The sequence below is a fragment of the Chinchilla lanigera genome, unplaced genomic scaffold (assembly GCF_000276665.1).
Source record: "Chinchilla lanigera isolate Chin_1 unplaced genomic scaffold, ChiLan1.0 scaffold00057, whole genome shotgun sequence".
Classification (NCBI taxonomy): Eukaryota; Metazoa; Chordata; class Mammalia; order Rodentia; family Chinchillidae; genus Chinchilla; species Chinchilla lanigera.
This window is the reverse complement of record NW_004955458.1, coordinates 4,553,974-4,574,981: the sequence shown is the minus strand read 5'-3', so window position 1 is coordinate 4,574,981 and position 21,008 is coordinate 4,553,974. Positions and strand designations below refer to the sequence as shown.

The 21,008-nt window shown below is 46.5% G+C and overlaps 1 protein-coding gene and 1 pseudogene across 1 annotated transcript; both read left to right on the top strand.

Moving 5' to 3' along the window:
* The first annotated feature begins 3,552 nt into the window (after window positions 1-3,552).
* On the top strand, window positions 3,553-9,113 carry LOC102016568 (retinol dehydrogenase 7-like). The gene is made up of 4 exons (XM_005397334.2): window positions 3,553-3,910; window positions 5,893-6,151; window positions 7,405-7,568; window positions 8,137-9,113. Exons 1-4 carry the CDS (start codon window positions 3,598-3,600, stop codon window positions 8,352-8,354), a joined length of 954 nt encoding a protein of 317 aa, XP_005397391.1. The 5' UTR covers window positions 3,553-3,597; the 3' UTR covers window positions 8,355-9,113.
* Window positions 9,114-13,978: 4,865 nt separating this feature from the next.
* On the top strand, window positions 13,979-19,660 carry LOC102016241 (annotated as a pseudogene).
* Window positions 19,661-21,008: the final 1,348 nt, after the last annotated feature.

Below are 21,008 nucleotides of genomic sequence, written 5' to 3'. Positions count from 1 at the left end.
TTCCCTACCATTTTGTTTGTAACTCTGTATTGTCTGTATTGTGCTTGTGATATGTTGTAAAATGTTGTATGTCTGTTAATGTTTCCCTCCTTTTATCTTTAAAATTTAAAAAAAAATTCCTGTAATTCCTGTTGTAGTACATGAGGCTAGGATCCACTCTGGATGAATCCATAGCCCTAACTGACTCTGTGGAGTCAACTTGGTCATGACTCTACAACAGAGGCATAAAAGGAAGTGTTATGTAGAGCAACCTTAGTTTCATCCCACATGTATGGAGAGGTCTCTTTCCATTTCTTCTTCCTCCTTGCAGTCTTGTTTCCTGAGTTCAGGCCTGGTTCTTCTGGGACTGGAGTGTATCTCATCAGAGTGCACAGGATGCCAAGGAAGAACTTCATGCCTTATTTTTGCTGTTCTCTTCTCCGAGAGAAGCACAGGGTCAGTGAGTCTTAACTGCAAGTCTGCAACTCATAGATATTTGGCCCCTTCCATACATGGCTGTTTCTTCATTTCTGGTTCCCCACCTAGACTGAGTAGGGTTTCCAGTCTGTAGGGTTGGATAGTTCTGTACACAGTGTACTCCCACTTCCTATCCTTTCCAGCTCGTCTTCTGGGTCTTCCCTTCCATCCCCCTGAAGATGAATGTATGGGTGGTGTCCTTCTGATGCTGGAGAGAGTGGTCACCATGTGATTGACCTCGTTCCCTTGACTCCAGTAGGTGACCTAGCCTAAAACTGCCTTGAGATATACAGGTGCTCAGTGGTACAGACTGTTCCCTGGCTAAGTCCCTTTCCCAGAGTGTAGACAGGGAAGGGCTTGTCATTTTTGGATGCCTTACGTGGGAGTCTCAGGGACGAGATGCATTGGGGATTTCAGAGTCTCAGCAGCAGGGGTCTCTGAGGACTTCTCTTCTGCCCTGGGCCTCCAGGTGAGGGCATCTCAGCCAGGTTCCTCTCCTCTGATTGTTCCTTGATACTTTGAGGAGCCAAGCTTGATGGTGTATATCTGTAATTCCAGGGGAATGAGGATTGGCTCAGGTGGGCTGCACAATTAGACTCTGTCTCAATGAAAACAAAATACAAACAAATACGGCACAAAACTATCAAGAATTTCTGCAGAACCTAGTGTGTTCTGTGAAGCCCTTATCCCTAGCCAGAAATCATGTTACTGTCAGCATGTGTGACAGCCAAACAGCGTTTCTAAGGACTCAGAAATGTCACTGTGCATGGATGCCCTTGGGAATTTTTCACTGAAAATCCCTGCCATTACTAAGAAAATAATCTGTACCTTATTCCAGACTAAGTAACCCTGAGAATCCCCTAAGCATGATGTGGTGCCAGGATGAGAATTTGTTGGTTCCAATGTTATAGTTGATAGTGAGAAACACTCAGGGAGGATAAGAATGGATACAAGTAAGCTTTATTGTGAGCTACTGAGTTTTTATACATTTGCAAGTAACCATGGGAAGCACATTACTTTACTTCGGAATTTTTCAAGAATGTCACAAGGTTAACATTTTCCAAGGTTTTTTTAGTCAAGCAGGAAGCAGTTAAACTTTTAGCTTCTCCCACAGTTTCTTTTACTTGTTTCTTTCCCTTGTTAACAACTTGTCTTTCTTTGTGGCTTTATGATTAACTAAATGGGAGGGGTGAGGAGTGTGTTCATCTAGAGTTTAAGTGTCTTTTAAAATGCATCCCAGAAACAGGATGGAGTTACACTGGCCATGTCACCATCATTGGTTCAGAATGTTCTAGACTTTTGCTGCTTTAAAAAGTGCATGAGGGACTATTCAGGCAGTCACCCTTGAGCATGAACATGAATACAAACATGACAATGAGTTGGAGAAGGACAAGAACTAGGACCAGCAGGAGCAGGAGCAGGAGCAGGAGCAGGAGCAGGAGCAGGAGCAGGAGCAGGAGCAGGAGCAGGAGCAGGAGCAGGAGCAGGAGCAGGAGCAGGAGCTGAGCATGAGAAGGAACCTGGACAGGAGCAGAAGCAAGACCGGGAGCAAGAGCAGTGGGAGGCACCATGAGAGGAAGAATTCTCTTGGTCAGCAGCCAGATCCCTGCTTTAGGAAAGGTTTAGCCATTAATGGAGAACTCAGTGGGTACAATGCTGTTACCCCTCTTCTGGGGCATGTGACAGGTAAAAGGGAATCTTGTATAGGAAATTTCTCCCTTCAAATTGTCTTCGTCCCATTTCATTATTTATCTGTTGGAGATTGATAGATGTAGATAGTGAGGAGTGGGTCAGAGCTGTAAATTCCTGGCTTCTTTGCTCCTCCCAACTCCCCTAGCATCCTGTCCCACCTTGCTCTTGTGAAATGGCATTCTCTATCTCACACGGAGAGCCCCCCCACAGGCTGTGGCTGTGGGAACCAGTCTCTATCCTTGTCTTGGTCTCCTCAGGGGAAGCTCTGCCCATGTGTCCACATTGCATATGCACTGAACTGTCAGTTTTGCAGCAGTTATGTTTGGGTGCCTCCAATTTGGGTCAGAAAGGGAGTCATATATATGTGTTAGTGGAAAATCTGCTTCATTTTAGCTGGAATGGAGTTGGTTTCAGGTAAGCTGGCACCAAAGAATCAGACATATTGCTGGAGCCAAGGTCTAGCTGTAAAACGCCACATAGCACACTAATAGTTTCATCTACTTATAATTGGCCTAGAAACCATGTAGGAAAAAGCATCTAGGATTACCCTCAAGAAGTGATGATGGCTATGATTGAAGATGGCTGCAGGCATGTCCATTTGCATCCATTCAGCTTGGGAAAGGCCACCTTTAGTAGGTGAGAGTTATTACTGCTGTATGAGCTTTGTGAAAGTCATTCTATTCCAGCCTCGCCTCAGCACTGGCAGTTTCATTTTGAGGGGCCTCTCATCCTTCCTTACCTCCTTTGCCTCAGATTTCTAATTCCCCTTTGGTAAATTAGATTTCTAATTCCCCTTTGGTGAATCAGTTATTCTTTCAGTTGACATAATCTCTTCATGTCCGCTTCCTGGGACTATACTTGTAGTACTTAACGATCGATAGTGACTTATTTCTTGAGGGAGTAATTTGGGGTCACCAGCATGATTAGGAAACCTGGGGTGAGGGAAGCAATTCATTGTAAATGTACTTTATCTGCAAGAATAGGTTGCCAATATCTCCTACCTGTGTTTACAATGCCCACGCAAGGCGCTGGCAAGCAAATGAATATAAACAGACTGTCACTGGAACCTGACCAGACAGGCATAGGTGTCATGGGGTTTGTGTGAATTTCTGTGTGGGCACTGGAAGGTGGGAAGGGAGTAATGGTCTAGACTCATGTTTTTCTTGGAGGCATGATATGGGATATGCAAGGATATCTATATAGCGATAAGACAAAATCAGTTCAAATGCGGAGAGTTGGACAGCATTAATTTTAAAATTGTGAAAAAAAAAATTTTAAAATTGTGTTCTAGGAAGACAGTAATTTTTAGGCAGTAAGATGCAGGCTCCATTCCGTGGCACTGGATACCTGCCTTGCCCAGCCCTCTGGATTCTCACTTCCTCTTCCGGTATAATCTAGGCCAGACTCTAGTCCTGCATCACTGTGCATGTTCCTGGCTTCGGTGAAGTCATGCTGCTGCATGTGGCGGCCTTTGTGGGCTTGTTCTACCTCCTGCGCTGGTACCGGGAGAGGCAGGTGGTGAGCCCCCTCCAAGACAAATATGTCTTCATCACGGGTTGTGACTCGGGCTTCGGAAACCTGCTGGCCAGACAGCTGGACATGCGAGGCATGAGGGTACTAGCCGCGTGTCTGACGGAAGAAGGGGCCGAGCAGCTGAGGAAGCGGACGTCAGCGCGGCTGGAGACAGTGATCCTGGACGTCACCCAGACAGAGAGCATTGCTGCAGCCGCCCAGTGGGTGAAGGAGCGTGTGGGGGACAGAGGTACCACCCGAATTCCTGTCTGTGTCTTTGGGCTTCTGTGTGTGTGAAGGGGGCACCTTCTGTGTGCTCCCTGGGCAGCTTTTAAAGTAACCCCGAGGAGGTGGTGCTTGAAGTGAGACTAACTTCCTCCCCCTCCCTCTAACAGTAGCCTGAGCCCCTTCTCTCTCCTGCAGCCCTTGGAACCCTGGAGTCTTGATGAGTGGGGCCCTGTTGGGAATCTGGCCTCTCTGTTCAGATTTCCTCTCTGTCGTCTGACTGCCTCTCTAAGCAGAAGTTCTGGTTGCTGGATGCCGAGTGTCTGGTTGGCAATGGGATATCTTTCAGGAGGAGGGCTGTGGACTGGCACCCTGTGCGGTGGCTGGGGAAATGCTGGAGCTGAGCTCATGTCTCTGCACTGCAACTTGTTCTTACTACGTCCCCAGCATCCTCTACCTGGAGAGCCAAGTTCTTCCCATTTAGAGCAGCTGGGGGATTAAACTGGCCTCAGAAAGGCAAAAATTGGGGCTCGCCTTTACTCTCTCTTTCACCAAACTATCTTTTCAGTGCTGTTACTGGGGGAGAAGGTAACATGGTTTGATTTCATCCAGGAATTAATGTCAACTATAACTGTTATCAAAAGCTCAGGAGTGCATAAAGGCATAATAAGCATACTGCACCAACTAGGGATAAATCCCATTAAAAGCTTGTCGTATATGGGATTATTATTGTTATTTAGAAGCTTAACTGTGTGTGGGATTATATTTTGTGCACAGTTTATAGTTATTCTTTCAGTTGACAAACAAATAGGAGTAGTTTTACTACCTAATGAAGATTTCTTTTAAAAATATAATTAATGATTTACATTATTCTATCATCTGATACAGCCTTACTTCTTTAAGCACACAGAATGGCTGGACATTAGAATTGTTCATACATCTCATTGTCATAAATGCTATCTTGGTAATCTTTCACTTACTTAAATCTCTACAGACACCTCTACCACTGGGTTGTTAGAGATAAAGTATGTTAGCGATAGAATATGTTTTCCCACAACAGCAGTGTGTGCTTGTGGTCATAGGAGGCTCAGAATCCCTGGGCCTGCTGTTCCACATCGTCCAGCCAAACCCTTGCCAAAAATGAAGTGATTCGCTGCCCATGTGGCATGTTGGGAGGAAAAATAGGTTCTAGTGATAGTGCTTGGACCTTGCAGACGGGCCACCCGATAAATGCCCTGGGGAGCTAAGGGGATGAGCCAGGGTGACCTTCTGGGGAAGTGGAAGAGGGGTGCCATTGTCTGTGGCAGAGACCGAGGTATGTAATGGGGATGGGGGATTGCATCCTGACCCCTGGTTTAAGGTTTTGTGTTGGGTTTTGCAAGCACACTCTCAGGGAGATGTTCAATATCAGTGGCCAGGTTTCAAAGTATGTTTAATGAGGACAAACACACCATTCGTTTCCAAATTCTCCCCCAAGGACATCATCAGTTCTTTATTTCTCAGCAAACTTCTATGCATATGCTCGTCTTACTTTTTTTCTATTTCTTTTTTATCTGTTTCTTATCTTCCTATGTATTCCTTTCTCCTATTTTTTCTTTCCCTTGATAGATAGTAGTGCAGCACTGTGAATAAAATGTTGAGAATATCTGACAAAATAAAATGTCTGAAGGGTGACGTTCATTTGTAAAAGGCAAAGGTATTCTCTATACTAATGGATGCACGCTGTTTTGTCAACATCTATTCTTATAAAGATCAAATACAAGGCGGTTTTGTGTTACCTCCCAGGCAGTGAGCTGGGCCATAAAGAATCAAATATAGAAAAAGACATCAACTCTGTCAACCAGCAACTCCGAGATGTGTAGCCTGAGTCTGGCAGATACGGGCTTGTTTGTGTTCTGTCCTTCTTCCTTCCCAGGACAGAATGCTTTCCATTGCTGTGAGGTGAGTGTGAGCCACAACTGTGAACACACACTGAGTGTGGCTCTCTCATCTTCCTGCTCCTTCTAGGACTCTGGGGCCTGGTGAATAATGCCGGCACCTCCTTTCCCTCTGCTCCCAATGAATGGCTGAACAAGCAGGACTTCATGGACGTACTCAATGTGAACCTGTTGGGGGTCATCGAGGTGACTCTGAGCCTGCTGTCTTTAGTGCGGAAGGCCCAAGGCCGTGTGGTCAATGTCTCCAGTGTCATGGGCCGGGTTTCGCTCTTTGGTGGTGGCTACTGCATCTCCAAGCACGGCGTGGAATCCTTCTCGGACAGCCTCAGGTACTGGACAGGGATGGGGTCTCCTGGTGTTCCTGCTCACATTATTTTGGAGAAGTCTATTTCAGGGTGTCAGTTAGTTCTAACCTTAGAGACCCATCATGGAGATCCGTCCCTCTGAGTTTGGGACTCTCTCACATCCCCTTTCTGCACTTGGGTGGTCATTTTTGGGGAGCCAGCATTCCATGTCTTGTGTAGAGCAAAGGCCTGAGTTCAGTTAAACTTCTCCTGCCCTGGAGGAGTGTTCACAGGTGGAAGTCTCTGAGGTCAAATTGTAACAGGGATGATTTGCACCCAGAGTCAGACACATGACCTGTCTTGTCCAGCTGGATTGGAGATTTCTTACCCAACTCAGCAGGTGCTTATTCAGCTGTTCCTTGAGTGCATGATAAGTGATTTCTAGTGCAACATTAATATTGCATTCTTGAGCTAAGACCTCTGGCACATGTGTGAGAGAGAAGAGAGACAGAATCATCAGTGCCTTCTCTTAGAGTGGTTGTGCCCAAGCGACCCATGGTGAACATGGCAGCTGCAAGGTGTGTGTAGGACTGCTGGGAGGGTGAGCACAGGTAGGTGTTTGAAGGGCCTGTGGCCCTCGATAGGTATGGACTTCATGCAGTAGGCAGGATGTTCCATGCAAAGGACTCGATTGCAGGAGCCGCTTAGGCCAATCAGAATCCAGGGACCCTGCTAGCTGCAGGGTAGAGGTTTCTCAGGCTGTGGATTGCTAGGACTGCATTCATGTTGAGCCACATTCCATAGAAGACAGTAGCAGGTGGATAGCTCCCTGGGCAGGAAATGGGAAGGATGGACCTGATTGTAGAGGAGGTGACATGAGCCAAGACTGGAGATCTATTTCAAATGAAGGGAATGGGAATAGATGGTGGTTTTTCTTTTAATTTTTGATACAAGGTCTCACTCTGTAGCTCACACTATCTTCTATTCTATATCCTCCTGCTTCAGCCTCAGAAGCAGTGGTTTAGAAGTGTGTATGCAGTGTCCCACAGTAGTAACTTATGAACAGGTAGGATTCAGACCTGTATGACCTGGTATATGTGAAAGGCTTAGAACAAGCTTTGCTCACAGAAACACAATGGCATCAGCACCGTTTTCAGCTCCTGCTGCTACATATTAGAAATCCCAAACTGCCAAATTGCTCTTATCCCAATCTTACCCTAAGGTAATGTGCTATCTCATTTTTTGTACTTTGCCTATCAAGACTGCTGAAGTGCCTGCCACTGCTTTGTGTCTTGCAGGAGGGAGCTCTCCTACTTTGGGGTGAAGGTGGCTATTATCGAGCCTGGTGGTTTCAAGACCAATTTGAGCAGTTGTGAAACACTCATGCCCAATTTTAAGAAGGCATGGGACCGGAGCAGCTCAGAGGTCAAGGAGATCTATGGCAAGAAGTTTCTCGAATCTTGTAAGTGAGCTGTGGACAGTGCGGAGAGGATCAAGCCCCTGCCAGGAATCCTTAGTGTATTCTGAATGTCCTGAATACCATGAGTCTTCCCAGGCTCTCTTCACACAAAGTAAAGATATTTAGTCCCATTCCCTTGGTGCCACTGGGCTGTGGTCATCTAAGGAAGGCTTCTCACTTATTGGAACTTCAGACACTCTTTCACCTCTACCCCTCAGTATCATGAAGATAAAATCAAGGAATAGAGCAAGCACAGGTACAGTGATGGCTCTCCGTCATGAGAAGCAGCTTACTGCACATGCTTGGATAATTTCATCTTCAAGAGACCTTCAGTTTATGCAGTCCTGATATCCCAGGAAGAGAGGTGGAGGGAGCTTTGTGTAGAACTATAGTTCGTTGAGAATGAGTTGCAGCCCTTCCTGGGGAATTTAGGTAGATGTGATTTGACCAAGTGTGTGGGGATGGGGATGAGGATGATGAAGCTTTAGGTAAAACTTTGTCCCTACATTGATCCTAGAGCAGGAATGGTGTGAAGAGGAAATAAACATGGATCATTTCTCGTTTTCTATAGTCCTCAAATATCCTCACCTATTGGAGAAAGTGTGGACATCAGACCTGTCCTCAGTGACGGACTGCATGGAGCATGCGCTGACTGCCTGTCACCCTCGCACCCGGTACTCAGCAGGCTGGGATGTCAAGCTCTTTTACCTCCCATTGAGCTACCTGCCCACGTTCCTGGTGGATGCCCTGGTGCACTTGTGCTCCCCAAAGCCAGCACAAGCCCTTTAATGCCAACTCTTGGGTGTGTGGTCGGGGTAGATGGGCAGTGTGTGGGTTGGGACATGTGAGGAAGGGGAAATGGGTGGAGGAAATCTGCTCTCAAACACTGGGGCACCTATCCCACCTTCTCGGTGCCAAGGATTCTTCTCAGGGATCACTCAAGACTGGTGAAGTGAGAGGGAAAGAGCCAAGGACCTCTGGTGAGGAATAGGGACTCAGCATCACTCACTGATGCCCAGTTGACAGGCAGCTGCTGATGGCTCTGAGCAACATGGCCAACCAGGAGGAATCTACACACCTGGGGTGGCTGGGAGCATGTGGCTGGGAGGATGTGGCGGGATGTGCAGCCCACACCTCACATCCCTTTGCCGTCCTTCTGAGGGTACACATTGTTCCTGGCTGCTGTCTATCTTCTCACAACATAGACTGGCCTTGGGGAAGTAGGGTCCCTCTCCTTTGCAATCAGTGTGTAGGTGAAATCAGGTGGGAGGGCAGCACCAGTCTGTGTCCTTGTCCCTAATTGGTTTGCCTTAGATCTCTCCTCCACACAGATCCTGGCAGAGTTTGAACACATTATCATGGTTTGTGTCTAGATGTCCCCCCTGTGCTCCATGAGATCATAGGAGGGGCTTCTTCAGATGTGCCTAAATCTAGCATGTGTGATGCTGGGAATAAGGGTGTGATTACTAAATAAGTCCACTGATTACTTCGACATTGTGTAGTGGGTTGATAACTGGTGGTCAATTTATAATCCCCAGCTGAACTGAGTAAGCGTAGTTCTGGGTGTGGGAAGCCCGCCTGGGGCCTGTTACCAGCAGCATAAGAGGCAGAACTGGAGAAGGGAAAGTTATGTCTGTTGGGAGCAGAGAAAGGCTGTTGGAGCTGGTAGAAGCTGTAAGGAGCTTGGTTGGTTGTTTTGGAGGAGCTTTTCATGCTGGCTTTCCTAATGAACTTGACTGTTTTCATCCTCTGAGGAGCTCGGGACCTCGTTGGCACTGAGAATAGCTTTGGTTCACTTTAGGGGAGCTCTGGTTCTCACTCTGAGCATTGCTTCCTGGCTTTGGAGGGGAAGATGATGCACTGCTGGTCTCCTAGAGAAACTTGCTGCACTGGCTTCCCTGATGGGAACTCGGCTATCTTGATCATCAGAGAAGCTGGGGACCTCACTGTTGCTGAGGATGGTTGTGGTATCCTTCGAGGGAGCTCTCATTCTTCTGAGTGTCACTTCCTGGCTCCAGTGCAGATCTTTTAGCCTGCTAGCACAGCTCCTTCATCCCACTGGCAAAGGCTTCCTAGATTCCACCACTGACCTTTGGGCCTTCCCAGTGCAGATCCATGAAACAGGCCTGCATGAGATACTGTTATGAGCTCTAGGCCTCCAGGTGGACTCGTGGGAGGCATTGTTATGAGTCTAGGTCTTAAGCTGGACTCATGCAGGACATTTCTGTGGGATCCAGTTCCTCAGCTAAATTCCTTGGTCTCAGTGTGTGGACAGATTTCCTGCACTCTCTTGTATATCATTCTTTGGATGACTGTTAATAATAATCTTATAAAATATGTGTCCTGTATTATATATTGTTTCCCCATACAAATAAGCCTCAAACCAACAAACATTGCCCTATTTCAGGTTTCTTAGAGTGTAAGGGGTGAGAAAGCAGCTGCTAAGGCCCCTGTTTGCTTGCTTTGCTCACTTCTGCCTTGCATGAACTGATTCTCCTCTGCAATGCCTGTCTGCCATGTCACCCTACCTTGGAGGAGGGTGATCATGGACTGAAACGTCTTTAAACTGTGAACAAAATAAACTTTTCCTCCCTTAACTTTGAGTGTTGAGTCATTTTTCTCAGGAGCAAGAAAAAGGAGACACAAACAGACCTCTTTGTTTTGAAATCATGGCTTATTCTGATACTTTTGTTTAGAATAAATAGAACCTTGGGTACTGGAAAAAGAGGACCATACCCTGTGATCTGAAACACTGCTGCAGAAGAAGTGGAGTGCTGGCCACTGGAGGAAAGAGGTGCTTCTTGGAGGTCAAGGATGAGAGGGATAACCTATGGAGTGATTAGATACTGCCCACTCTCAGGCCTTCCTGACACAGAACGAGGGACAATTGTTTCCCTTCCAAAATGTCCAAGAAATCGAGCTCACTAGAGTAGAAAGAAGAACGGGCAAGCAAGGAGACGTTGAGAAAGGACAAAGCACACTGCACTTTCTTTTGTGGGAGGCTGAAGCCTTTTGTCCTCACCAACCCTCACTCTCAAGTCCTTGCAGTTATGAGCGGAGCCATTCTTCCAGCGCCCTCTGTCTCTTCCATTCCCATAGTGCTCTAGTGGCTGTGATGCAGAGTCCCTAATGAACATGAGTCTTTCATGACCTGTTGAGCCCTTGTGGAGCATCTCCTGTATTCAAGGCAGCACCTTGATTCACCCCTGGCTTCCTGAGCCCTGGGTGTGTATGTTGCAGTATTGTTCTGAAACATTGTCTAAACTGATTATGTGTAGGCAGAAAGTCATAGAGTTCTGAGCTAAGTAGAAATTGGAGTTGAGTGGAACCTCCCCAGTATCTTAGCTTTCTTCCCTGAGTATAATGCTTGAGGATATGAAGCCTTTAGGGAATAGTGTGTATTTGTAAAATGACCAGAATGCACTGTGAAAACAGAAAATTATGGGCCCTGTTGTAGAGCGTTCATATTCATTTAATCTGCTATAGAAAAGCATTACAATTATACTACTTTAAGATACTGGGCATTGAACCCAGATGCTCCTGTATTGTAAGTGAGAGTTCTACCACTGAGCTTCTTAGCTGGTCCTTTTTATTTTTATTTTGAGACAGGGTCATGCTAAGTGGCCCAGGCTGGGTTCAAACTTGCTTCATCATCCTAAGTCGCTACAATTAAAGTTTACCCAACATGGTTGGCTGAAATATATAGTACAGTACATATTAACAAGGTTCTAGGTGATGTTTTGAGGCCCATTGATTTTAAAACTTGTATTGAGTGTTGGGTTAGGCTTGTGAATGTTGAGGAAACAAGGACGACCAAGAAAAATCCTTGAGGAGCTCTCAATCTCTGAATGCCTCATGCCAGCTCATTGAAAGTCACTTCATATTATCCCCTCAAAAGCAGAGCAAGAGCTAAAGAGTGTCAAGCCTCCTGAATTTATAACCCTTGACACAGGCACACATTCAGATAGCACCACTCCCACACAGGAAGCACACTCACACAAACAAAATATGCTCAATTAAACTAAAGGTCACTGACCCACCTTACAGCCTGGTGGAAGAGGTGTTCACAAAGTTTGACTCCCCCTCCCCCAAGTCCTCTCCAGAGGGTCAGAGAACTCTGAGGGTACAGATTCCTGTGATCCATGTTGTAGATCCTGACGATGGGATCCACTCAGGCTGAACCCATAGCCCTAACTGACTCCAGGGTGCCAATTTGGTCATGATTCAATGGAGGCAGAAGAGGAAGTGCCATACAGAGCAATCCAAGTTTTCATCCCAGATTTTGGAAGAGGCCTCCTTCCCTTTCCTGTTTTTCCTTGCAGTCTTGTTTCCTGAGTGCAGGCCTGGGTCTTCTGGGACTGCAGTCCATCTCATCAGAGTGCGCAGGATGCCAAGGAAGGACTTCATGCCTTATTTTTGCTGTTCTGTTCTCTATGAGAAGCACAGGGTCAGTGAGTCTTAACTGCAAGTCTGCACCTCATAGATATTTGGCTCCTTCCATACATAGCTGTTTCTTCACTTCTGGTTCCCCACCTAGACTGAGTAGGGTTTCCAGTCTGTAGGGTTGGATAGTGCTGGACACAATGTACTCCCGCTTCCTGCCCTTTCCAGCTCTTCTTCTGGGTCTTCTCTTCCATCCCCCTGACGGTGGAGGTATGGGTGGTGTCCTTCTGATGCTGGAAAGGGGTCACCACGTGATTGACCTCATTCCCTTGACTCCAGTAGGTGACCTGGCCCAACACAGCCCTGAGACATCCAGGCGCTCACCGGTACAGCCTTGTTGCCTGGATAAGCCCCCTTACCCAGGGTGTAGACAGGGAAGGACTCCTCACTTTTGGATGCCTTGTGTGGAAGTCTCAGGGATGAGGTGTACTGGGGATTTCAGAGTCCCAGCAGCAGGGGTCTCTGAGGACTTCTCTTCTGCCCTGGGCCTCCAGGTGAGGGCATCTCAGCCAGGTTCCTCTCCTCTGATTGCTCCTTGATACCTTGAGGAGCCAAGCTTGATGGTGTATATCTGTAATTCCAGGGGAATGAGGATTGGCTCAGGTGGGCTGCACAATGAGACTCTGTCTCAAAGGAAACAAAATACAAACAGTACACACAAACCTTTTAAGGATTTCTGCAGAACCTAGAGTGTTTTGTGAAGCCCTTATCCCCAGCAAGTAGTCATGTTACTGTCAGCATATGCGACAGCTGAGCAGCATTTCTAAGGACTCAGAAATGTCCCTGTGCATGGATATCCTTGGTAATTTTGCCCTGAAAATCCCTGCCTTTACTAAGAAAGTAATCTGCACCTTGTTCCAGACTAAGTAACCCTGAGACTTCCCTTAGCATGATGTGGTGCCAGGATGAGACTTTGTTGGTTCCCAGTTACAGAGAGTCATATACGTGGGGGAGGAGAACATGTGCTTCTTTTTAGCTGGAATGGACTTACTTTAAGGGAGGCTGGCACCAAAGAATCAGACACATTGCTGGAGCCAGTCTCTGGTTTTGAAACGCCACATACCACACTAATATTTTCCATCTACTTATAACTGGCCTAGAAACTATACAGGAAAAACCAGTTATGATTATACTTGGGCAGTCATGATGGTTATGATTAAAGATGGTGTAGTCATGTCCATCTGCATCTGTTCAGCTGGGAAAGGCCACCTTTAGTAGGTGAGAACTGTTACTGCTGTGTGAGTTTTGTGAAAGTCATTCTGTTCTAGTCTCAACTCAGCACCGGGAGTTTCACTCGTGGGAGCCCCCTCACCCCTTCCTTACCTCCTTTGCCTCAGATTTCTAATTCCCCTTTGGAGTCCTCACTAGCAAAACATCATCTCTTCATGTCTGCTTCCTTCAGCTATACTTGTAGTAGTGAGGGACTGATAGCGACTTATTATCTGAAGGAGTGATTCGGAGTCACCAGCCTGATGAGGAAACCTGTGTTGACAGAAGCAATTCAATGTACTTTATCTCCAAGAATAGGTTGCCAACATCTCCTACCTGTGTTTACAAAGCCCATGCAAGGCGCTGGCACACAAATGAGAATAAAGACACTGTCACTGCAACCTGATCAGAGAGGTACAGGTGTCATGGGGTTTGTGTGGATTTCTGTGTGGGCACTGAGGGGAGAGAGGGAGTAGTGGTCTAGACTCATGTTTTTCTTGGAGGCATGATATGGGATATGCAAGGATATATATATAGCAATAAGACAAAATCACTTCAAAGTACAGGGAGGTGGGCATCATTAATTTTAAAAATATGTTCTGAGAAGACAGTAGTTTTTAGGGAGTAAGATGCAGGCTCCATTCCACAGCACTGGATACCTGCCTTGCTCAGCCCTCTGGATTCTCACTTCCTCTTCCAGTTTAAACTAGGTGAGACTCTTGTCCTGCACCACTGTCCCCGTTCCTGGCTTCGGTGAAGTCATGCTGGTATATGTGGCAGCCTTTGTGGGCTTGTTCTACCTCCTGTGCTGGTACCGGGAGAGGCAGGTGGTGAGCCACCTCCAAGACAAATATGTCTTCATCGCGGGTTGTGATTGGGCTTCGGGAACCTGCTGGCCAGACAGCTGGACATGCGAGGTTTGAGGGTGCTGGCTGCGTGTCTGACGGAAGAAGGCGCTGAGCAGCTGAGGAAGCAGATGTATCACGGCTGGAGACAGTGATCCTGGATGTCACCCAGACGGAGAGCATTGCTGCAGCTGCCCAGTGGGTGAAGGAGTGTGTGGGGGACAGAGGTACCACCCAGATTCCTCTCTGTGTCTTTGGGCTTCTTCTGTGTGTGCAAAGTGGGCACCTTCTGTGTGCTCCCTTGTGAGATTTTTAAGGAACCTTGAGGAGGTGGTGCTTGAAGTAAGACTCACTTCCTTCCCCTCCCCACAGTGGTAGCCTGAGCCCCTTCTCTCTCCTGTGGCCCTTGGAGCCCTTGAGTCTTGGTGAGAGGGGCCCTGTTGGGAATCTGGCCTCTCTGTCCAGATTTCCTCTCTGTCCTCTGCCTGCCTTTCTAAGTAGGAATTCTGGGTTCTGGATGCTGAGTGCCTGGTTAGTGCTGGGGTATCTTTCAGGAGGAGGGCTGGGGACCGGCACCCTGGGCTGTGTGGTGGCTGGGGACCTCCTGCACTTGAGCTCGTGTCTCAGCACTGCAACTTGTGCTTACTGGGTCTCCAGCATCTTCCATCCGAAGAGCTAAGATCTTCCCATTAGAGCACAGCGAGGAGATTATGAAGTGGCTTTGTAAGGCAAGAACTGGGGCTCACTTTTCCTTTCTCTTTCATCACACTATTTTGATAGTATTGTTACTGGAGAAGAAAAGAGCATTGTTTGATTTCATCCAGGAATAAATGTCAACTATGACTGTTATCAAAAACATAGGAATGCATAAATCATAACAACCATACCTCACCAACTAGGGATAAATACCAGTAAAAGTTTGCCTTATGTGATTATTATTATTATTATTTAGAAGCTTAACTATATATGGTATTATACTTTGTACACAGTTTATAGTTATTCTTTCAGTTCACAAATGAAGAGGAGTAGTTTTACTCCCTGATGATTTCTTCAAAAAATATAGTTAATAATTTATACTTGTCTAGCATCTGATACAGCCCTACTGCTTTAAGCATGCAGAGTGGCTAGATATTAGTCATTGTCATAAATGCTATCTTGGTAATCCTTCACTTACTTAAATCTCTATAGACACCTCTATGGTTGGGTTGTTAGAGATAAAGCATTTTAGCGATAGAATGTATTTGCCCACAATAGCAGTGTGTGTTTCTAGGCAGAGGAGGCTCAGAATCCCTGGGCCAGCTGTTCAACATTGTCAGGTAGAACCCCTTGCCATAAATCAAGAGTTCGCTGCCCATGTGGTATGTTGGGAGGAAAAATGCTATTTGGACCTAGTGGTGGGGCTTGGGCCTTCCAGATTGTCCACGGGATCAGTGACCTGGGGAACAAACAGGATGAGCCAGGGTGACCTTCTGGGTGAGGGGAAGAATTGTCCATTATCATTATCTGTGGCAAAGTGCTGAGGTATGTAGTGGGCTGGGGGATGGTAGCCCGGCCACTGGTTTAAGGCTTCATGTTGGCTTTTTTTAAAATTTATTTTAAAAATAAAAAAGGGAAAACACATTAACAAACAGACATCCACTTACAAAGTAGCAAAAGAACAATACAATCAATACAGAGTTACAGACAAAGTGGTATGAAATTAAGGCTTACTGTATTACGTACTGATATCTTCAAAGTGGTTTCTCAGGAAAACAAATAGAGACATGCAATATTGATCAATCAAGTAATCATTAACTGTTCCTTTCAGTAAAGCAATAGAAGACAGTAGTTCAACTATGTTATCATGTATATACATACATACATAATTTCCCCTTCTTTCCCTTCTTTTTTCCCACATCCCAGTTGCCCTTTACCCTTGAGCATTTTCCTTTTGTTTCACAAAGTCTGTCTCTCAGGGAAGTGGCTTAGTATCAGTGCCCCTGGTTCAAAGTACATTTCCTGAGGACAAGCACACCATTGTTTTCCAAATTCTCCCCCAAGGAAGTCATCAGTTCTTTGTTTCTCAGCAAAATTCTACACATATGCTGGTCTTGTCTTTTTTTCTATTTCCTTTTCTTCTGTTCTTTATCTTTCTCTTATTTTGTATTTCCCTTGATATAGTAGTGCAGCACTGTGAATAAATTGTTGAGAATATCTGACAAAATAAAATGTCTGAAGGGTGACGTTCATTTGTAAAAGGCAAAGGTATTCTCTATACTAATGGATGCACACTGTTTTGTCAACATCTATTCTTGTAAAGATCAAATACGAGGTGGTTTTGTGTTACCTCCCAGGCAGTGAGCTGGGCCATAAAGAATCAAATATAGAAAAAGACATCAACTCTGTCAACCAGCAGCTCCGAGATGTGTAGCCTGAGTCTGGCAGATACGGGCTTGTTTGTGTTCTGTCCTTCTTCCTTCCCAGGAGAGAATGCTTTCCATTGCTGTGAGGTGAGTGTGAGCCACAACTGTGAACACACACTGAGTGTGGCTCTCTCATCTTCCCGCTCCTCCTAGGACTCTGGGGCCTGGTGAATAATGCCGGCACCTCCTTTCCCTCTGCTCCCAATGAATGGCTGAACAAGCAGGACTTCATGAACATACTCAATGTGAACCTGTTGGGGGTCATCGAGGTGACTCTGAGCCTGCTGTCTTTAGTGCGGAAGGCCCAAGGCCATGTGGTCAATGTCTCCAGTATTATGGGCTGGTTGTCATCCTACATTGGTGGGTACTGCGTCTCCAGGTAAGGCATGGAGTCCTTCTTGGACAGCCTCAGGTACAGGACATGGATGGGGTCTCCAGGTTCTCTTGTTCCCATTATTTTGGTGTAGCCTATTTCAGGGCCAGAGTTAGTTCTAACATTGGAGGTCCATCTTGGAGATCCATCCCTCTGGGTCTACATTTAGGTGGTCGCTTTTTGGGAGCCAGCATTCCATGTGTTGTGTAGAGCAAAGGCCTAAGTTCAGGTGAACTTCTCCTGTCCTGAAGGAGGGTTTGCAGGTGGAAAGCCTCGGAGGTCAAATTGTAACAGGGATGATTTGCACCCAGAGCCAGACACATGACCTGTCTTGTCCAGCGGGATTGGAGATTTCTCACCCAACTCAGCAGGTGCTTATTCAGCTGTTCCTTGAGTGCATGATAAGTGATTTCTAGTGCAACATTAATATTGCATTCTTGAGCTAAGACTTCTGGTACATGTGTGAGAGAGAGGAGACACAGAATCATCAGTGCCTTCTCTTAGAGTGATTTTGCCAAAGTCAGACATGGTGACCATGGCAGCTACAAGGCTTGTGGAGGAGTGCCTGGAGGGCATGCACAGGGAGGCTTTTGAAGGGCCTCTGGCCCTCAATAGATATGGACTTCATACTGTTGGCAGGAGGCCCCCCTTGAAAGGATTGAATTACGGGAAGCTGTTCAACCAGTCAGAATCAGGGACCCTGCTGGCTGCAGGGCAGAGGTTTCTCAGACTGTGGGTTGCTAGGACTGCATTCGGGTTGAGCCATATTCCATAGAAGACAGTAGCAGGTGGGTAGCTCCCTGGGCCGGAGATGGGAAGGATGGACCTGATTGTAGAGGAGGTGATGTGGGCCAAGCCTGGAGATCTATTTCAAATGAAGGAAGTGGGAGTAGATGGTGGTTTTTGTTTTGGTTTTTGATACAAGGTCTCACTCTGTAGCTCACACTATCTTCTATTCTTATCCTCCTGCCTCAGCCTCAGAAGCAGTGGTTTACATGTATGTGCACAATGTCCAACAATAGATAGCTTATGAACAGGTGGGATTTGCACCTATATGACCTTGTGTATGTGAAAGACTTAGAACAAGGGTTACTTACAGCAAGACAATGGCATCGCCACCATTTTTAGCCCCTGCTGCTGCATGTTGCAAATCCCAAACCGCTAAATTCCTCCTATCCCAATCTTACACTAAGGTATTGTTGTGCTGTCTCCTTGTTTGTGCTTTGCCTACCAAGGCTGTTGAAGTCCCTGCCTGCTGCTCTGTCCCTTGCAGGAGGGAGCTCTCCTGCTTTGGGGTGAAGGTGCCTATTATCGAGCCTGGTTTCTTCAAGCCCAATGTGAGCAGTAGTAAAACATTCATGCCAAGTTTGAAGAAGGGGTGGGACCAGAGCATCTCAGAGTTCAAGGAGATCTACGGCGAGAAGTTTCTGGAAATCTGTAAGTGAGCACTGGATAGTAGGGAGAGAAGCAAATCCCTGCCAGGAATCTTTAGTGAATTATTAATGTCCTCAATAGCATGAGATCTTCCTACAGGCTCTGGCTCTGTACAAAGTAAGAACAGTTAGTCCCGTTCCGTTGGCTCCACATGGGTTCTGGTTACCTAAGGAAGCCTTCTAGCTTATTAGAACTTCGGACACTCTTTCACCTGAACCCTTCCTTATCATGAGGTTAAAATCAAGGAATAGAGCAGGCACATGTATGCTTTTGGTCCTCTGTCATGAGAGGAAGCTTATTGCACATGCTTGGATAATTTTGTGTTCAAGAGACCTTCAGTTTATGCAGTCCTGATATCCCAAGAAGAGAGGTGGAGGGAGCTTAGTGTAGAACCGGAGTTTGTTGAGGAGTTGTGGCCCTTCCTGGGGAATTTGGGTAGATTAGAACTGAACAAGTGTCTGGGGCTGGGGATGACGAAGTTTTAGGTAAAACTCTGTCCCTACGTTGACCCTAGAGCAGGAATGGTGTGTAGTGGAAATAAACCTGGATCATTTCTCATTTTCTATAGACCTCAAATATCCTCACCTATTGGAGAAAGTGTGGACATCAGACCTGTCCTCAGTGACGGACTGCATGGAGCATGCGCTGACTGCCTGTCACCTTCGCACCCGGTACTCAGCAGGCTGGGATGTCAAGCTCTTTTACCTCCCCTTGAGCTACGTGCCCACGTTCCCGGTGGATGCCCTGGTGCCCTTGTGCTCCCCAAAGCCAGCACAAGCCCTTTAATGCCAACTCTTGGGTGTGTGGTCGGGGCAGATGGGCAGTGTGTGGGTTGAGACACGTGAGGGAGTGGGTGGAGGAAAGCAGTTCTCCCATACCAGGGCACCTATCCCACCCCCTCGGTGCAGGGAACTTTTCTCAGGGATTACTCAAGACCAGTGAAGTGAGAGGGAAAGAGCCAAGGACCTCTGGTGAGGAACAGGGACTCAGCATCACTCACGGATGCCCAGTTGACAGGCAGCTGCTGACGGCTCTGAGCAACACGGCCAACCAGGAGGAATGTACACACCTGGTGTGTCTGGGAGCGTGTGCAGGATGCGCTCCCATGCCTCACTCCCCTCGCAGTCCTTCTGAGGGTACGCATCGTTCTCGGCTGCTGTCTATCTTCCCACAACATAGAGATAGCCTGGGAAATATAGGGGCCCTTTGCAATCACTGTACATGGTGTCACGTGGGAGGCAGCACCAGTCTATCCCCGTGGGCCTTAGGTGTTGGTGCGGAGGTGGTTTCCTCAGCAAGGATCCTGGCAAAGGATATACAAACCAGTTACTTTGTTTGTCTTGAAATCATGGCCTTGTTTGGATTGCTTCTGTTTTAAAATAAAAGAGAACTTTGGCTGCTTGAAGGGATCACGCATGTCCCATGATTTGAAACGTTGCCTAGAGAAGTGGTGTTTGCCGGGAAGAGTCTGGCAACCTCATGAAATTCGGGGATGAGACGGATGATTTGTGGAGTGATTAGACAAAGGAAGTTAGATTATCCCTGTCCTCTCTCAGGCCTTCCTGCCTCAAAATGAGGAACAATTACTTCCCTTCCAAAACATCCTAGTAATTGAGCGCACAGAATTAGACAAATGGATAGGCAAGCAAGGAGATATCCAGTAGGAATGGGCAGCTCCAAAATCCCTTTCTTCCCTTAGTAGCACCCTCCCTGTGGTCCTCAGTGACCAACCCTCCTTCTAAAGGCATTGTTATTTTGGCTGATGCCATTCCTTAAGTCCCCGCATCTGTTCTACTCCCACACTCCTCGAGTTGCATTGATTTAGAATCACTTCTGAACAGGAGTCTCATTTTCTGGTGAGCCCCTGTGTAACTCTTGCATATGAGATCACAACCTGAATGATCCCTGGCTTCCTCAGAACTGGCTCTGTATGCTGCAGTACTGTGACGATGTTCTCATGTGTAGGCTGAACTGAATATGTGTATATAGAAAGCCATAGAGATTCCTGAGCTAAATACAAACCGGAGTTGAGAGGTACCACCCCAGTATCTTAGTTTTCTTTCTTTAATATAAAGCTTTAAGATACAAAACCCTTAGGGAAGCTTTTATATTTGAAAAAATGACCAGAGTGCATTGTGAAAACAGGAAGTTATGGCCCCTGTTGCAGAGCCATTCACTGCATTTTTGACTGATACTTAGAAACATTAAGACTGTACTTCCGTTTGTTTGCTTTGTGGCTTGAACCCATGGCCTCCATCATGCTAGGAAAAAGTTCTACCACTGAGCTACATACTTGGCCTTTTGTATTTGATTTTTGAGACAGGGTCTTGCTAAGTTACCCAGGCTGTCTTTCAACTTGTCTTAGCCTCCTAAGTAGCTAGGATTCTGTTTGCCCCAACATGTTTTACTAAAATGCACAATACATATCAATTGGATTCTAGGTAATGTTTTGAGGACCATTCATTGAGAAACTTATATGGAGTGTTAGGTCAGGCCTGTGAATATTGAAGAAAAAAGGATGACCAGGAAGAATCCTTGAGGAGAGCCCAATCTCTGAATACCTCATGCCAACTTATTCAAAGAGCAGAACAAGGACTTCGTATTCAGTGTGAAGCCTCCTGAATTTCATAGCCATCTTTACACGCACACACACAGAAGCCCTCTCCTCCACAAGAAGCACACTCACACACAAAACGTGCTGAAGTAAAATTAAAAATCACTGACTCCCTTATAGGCT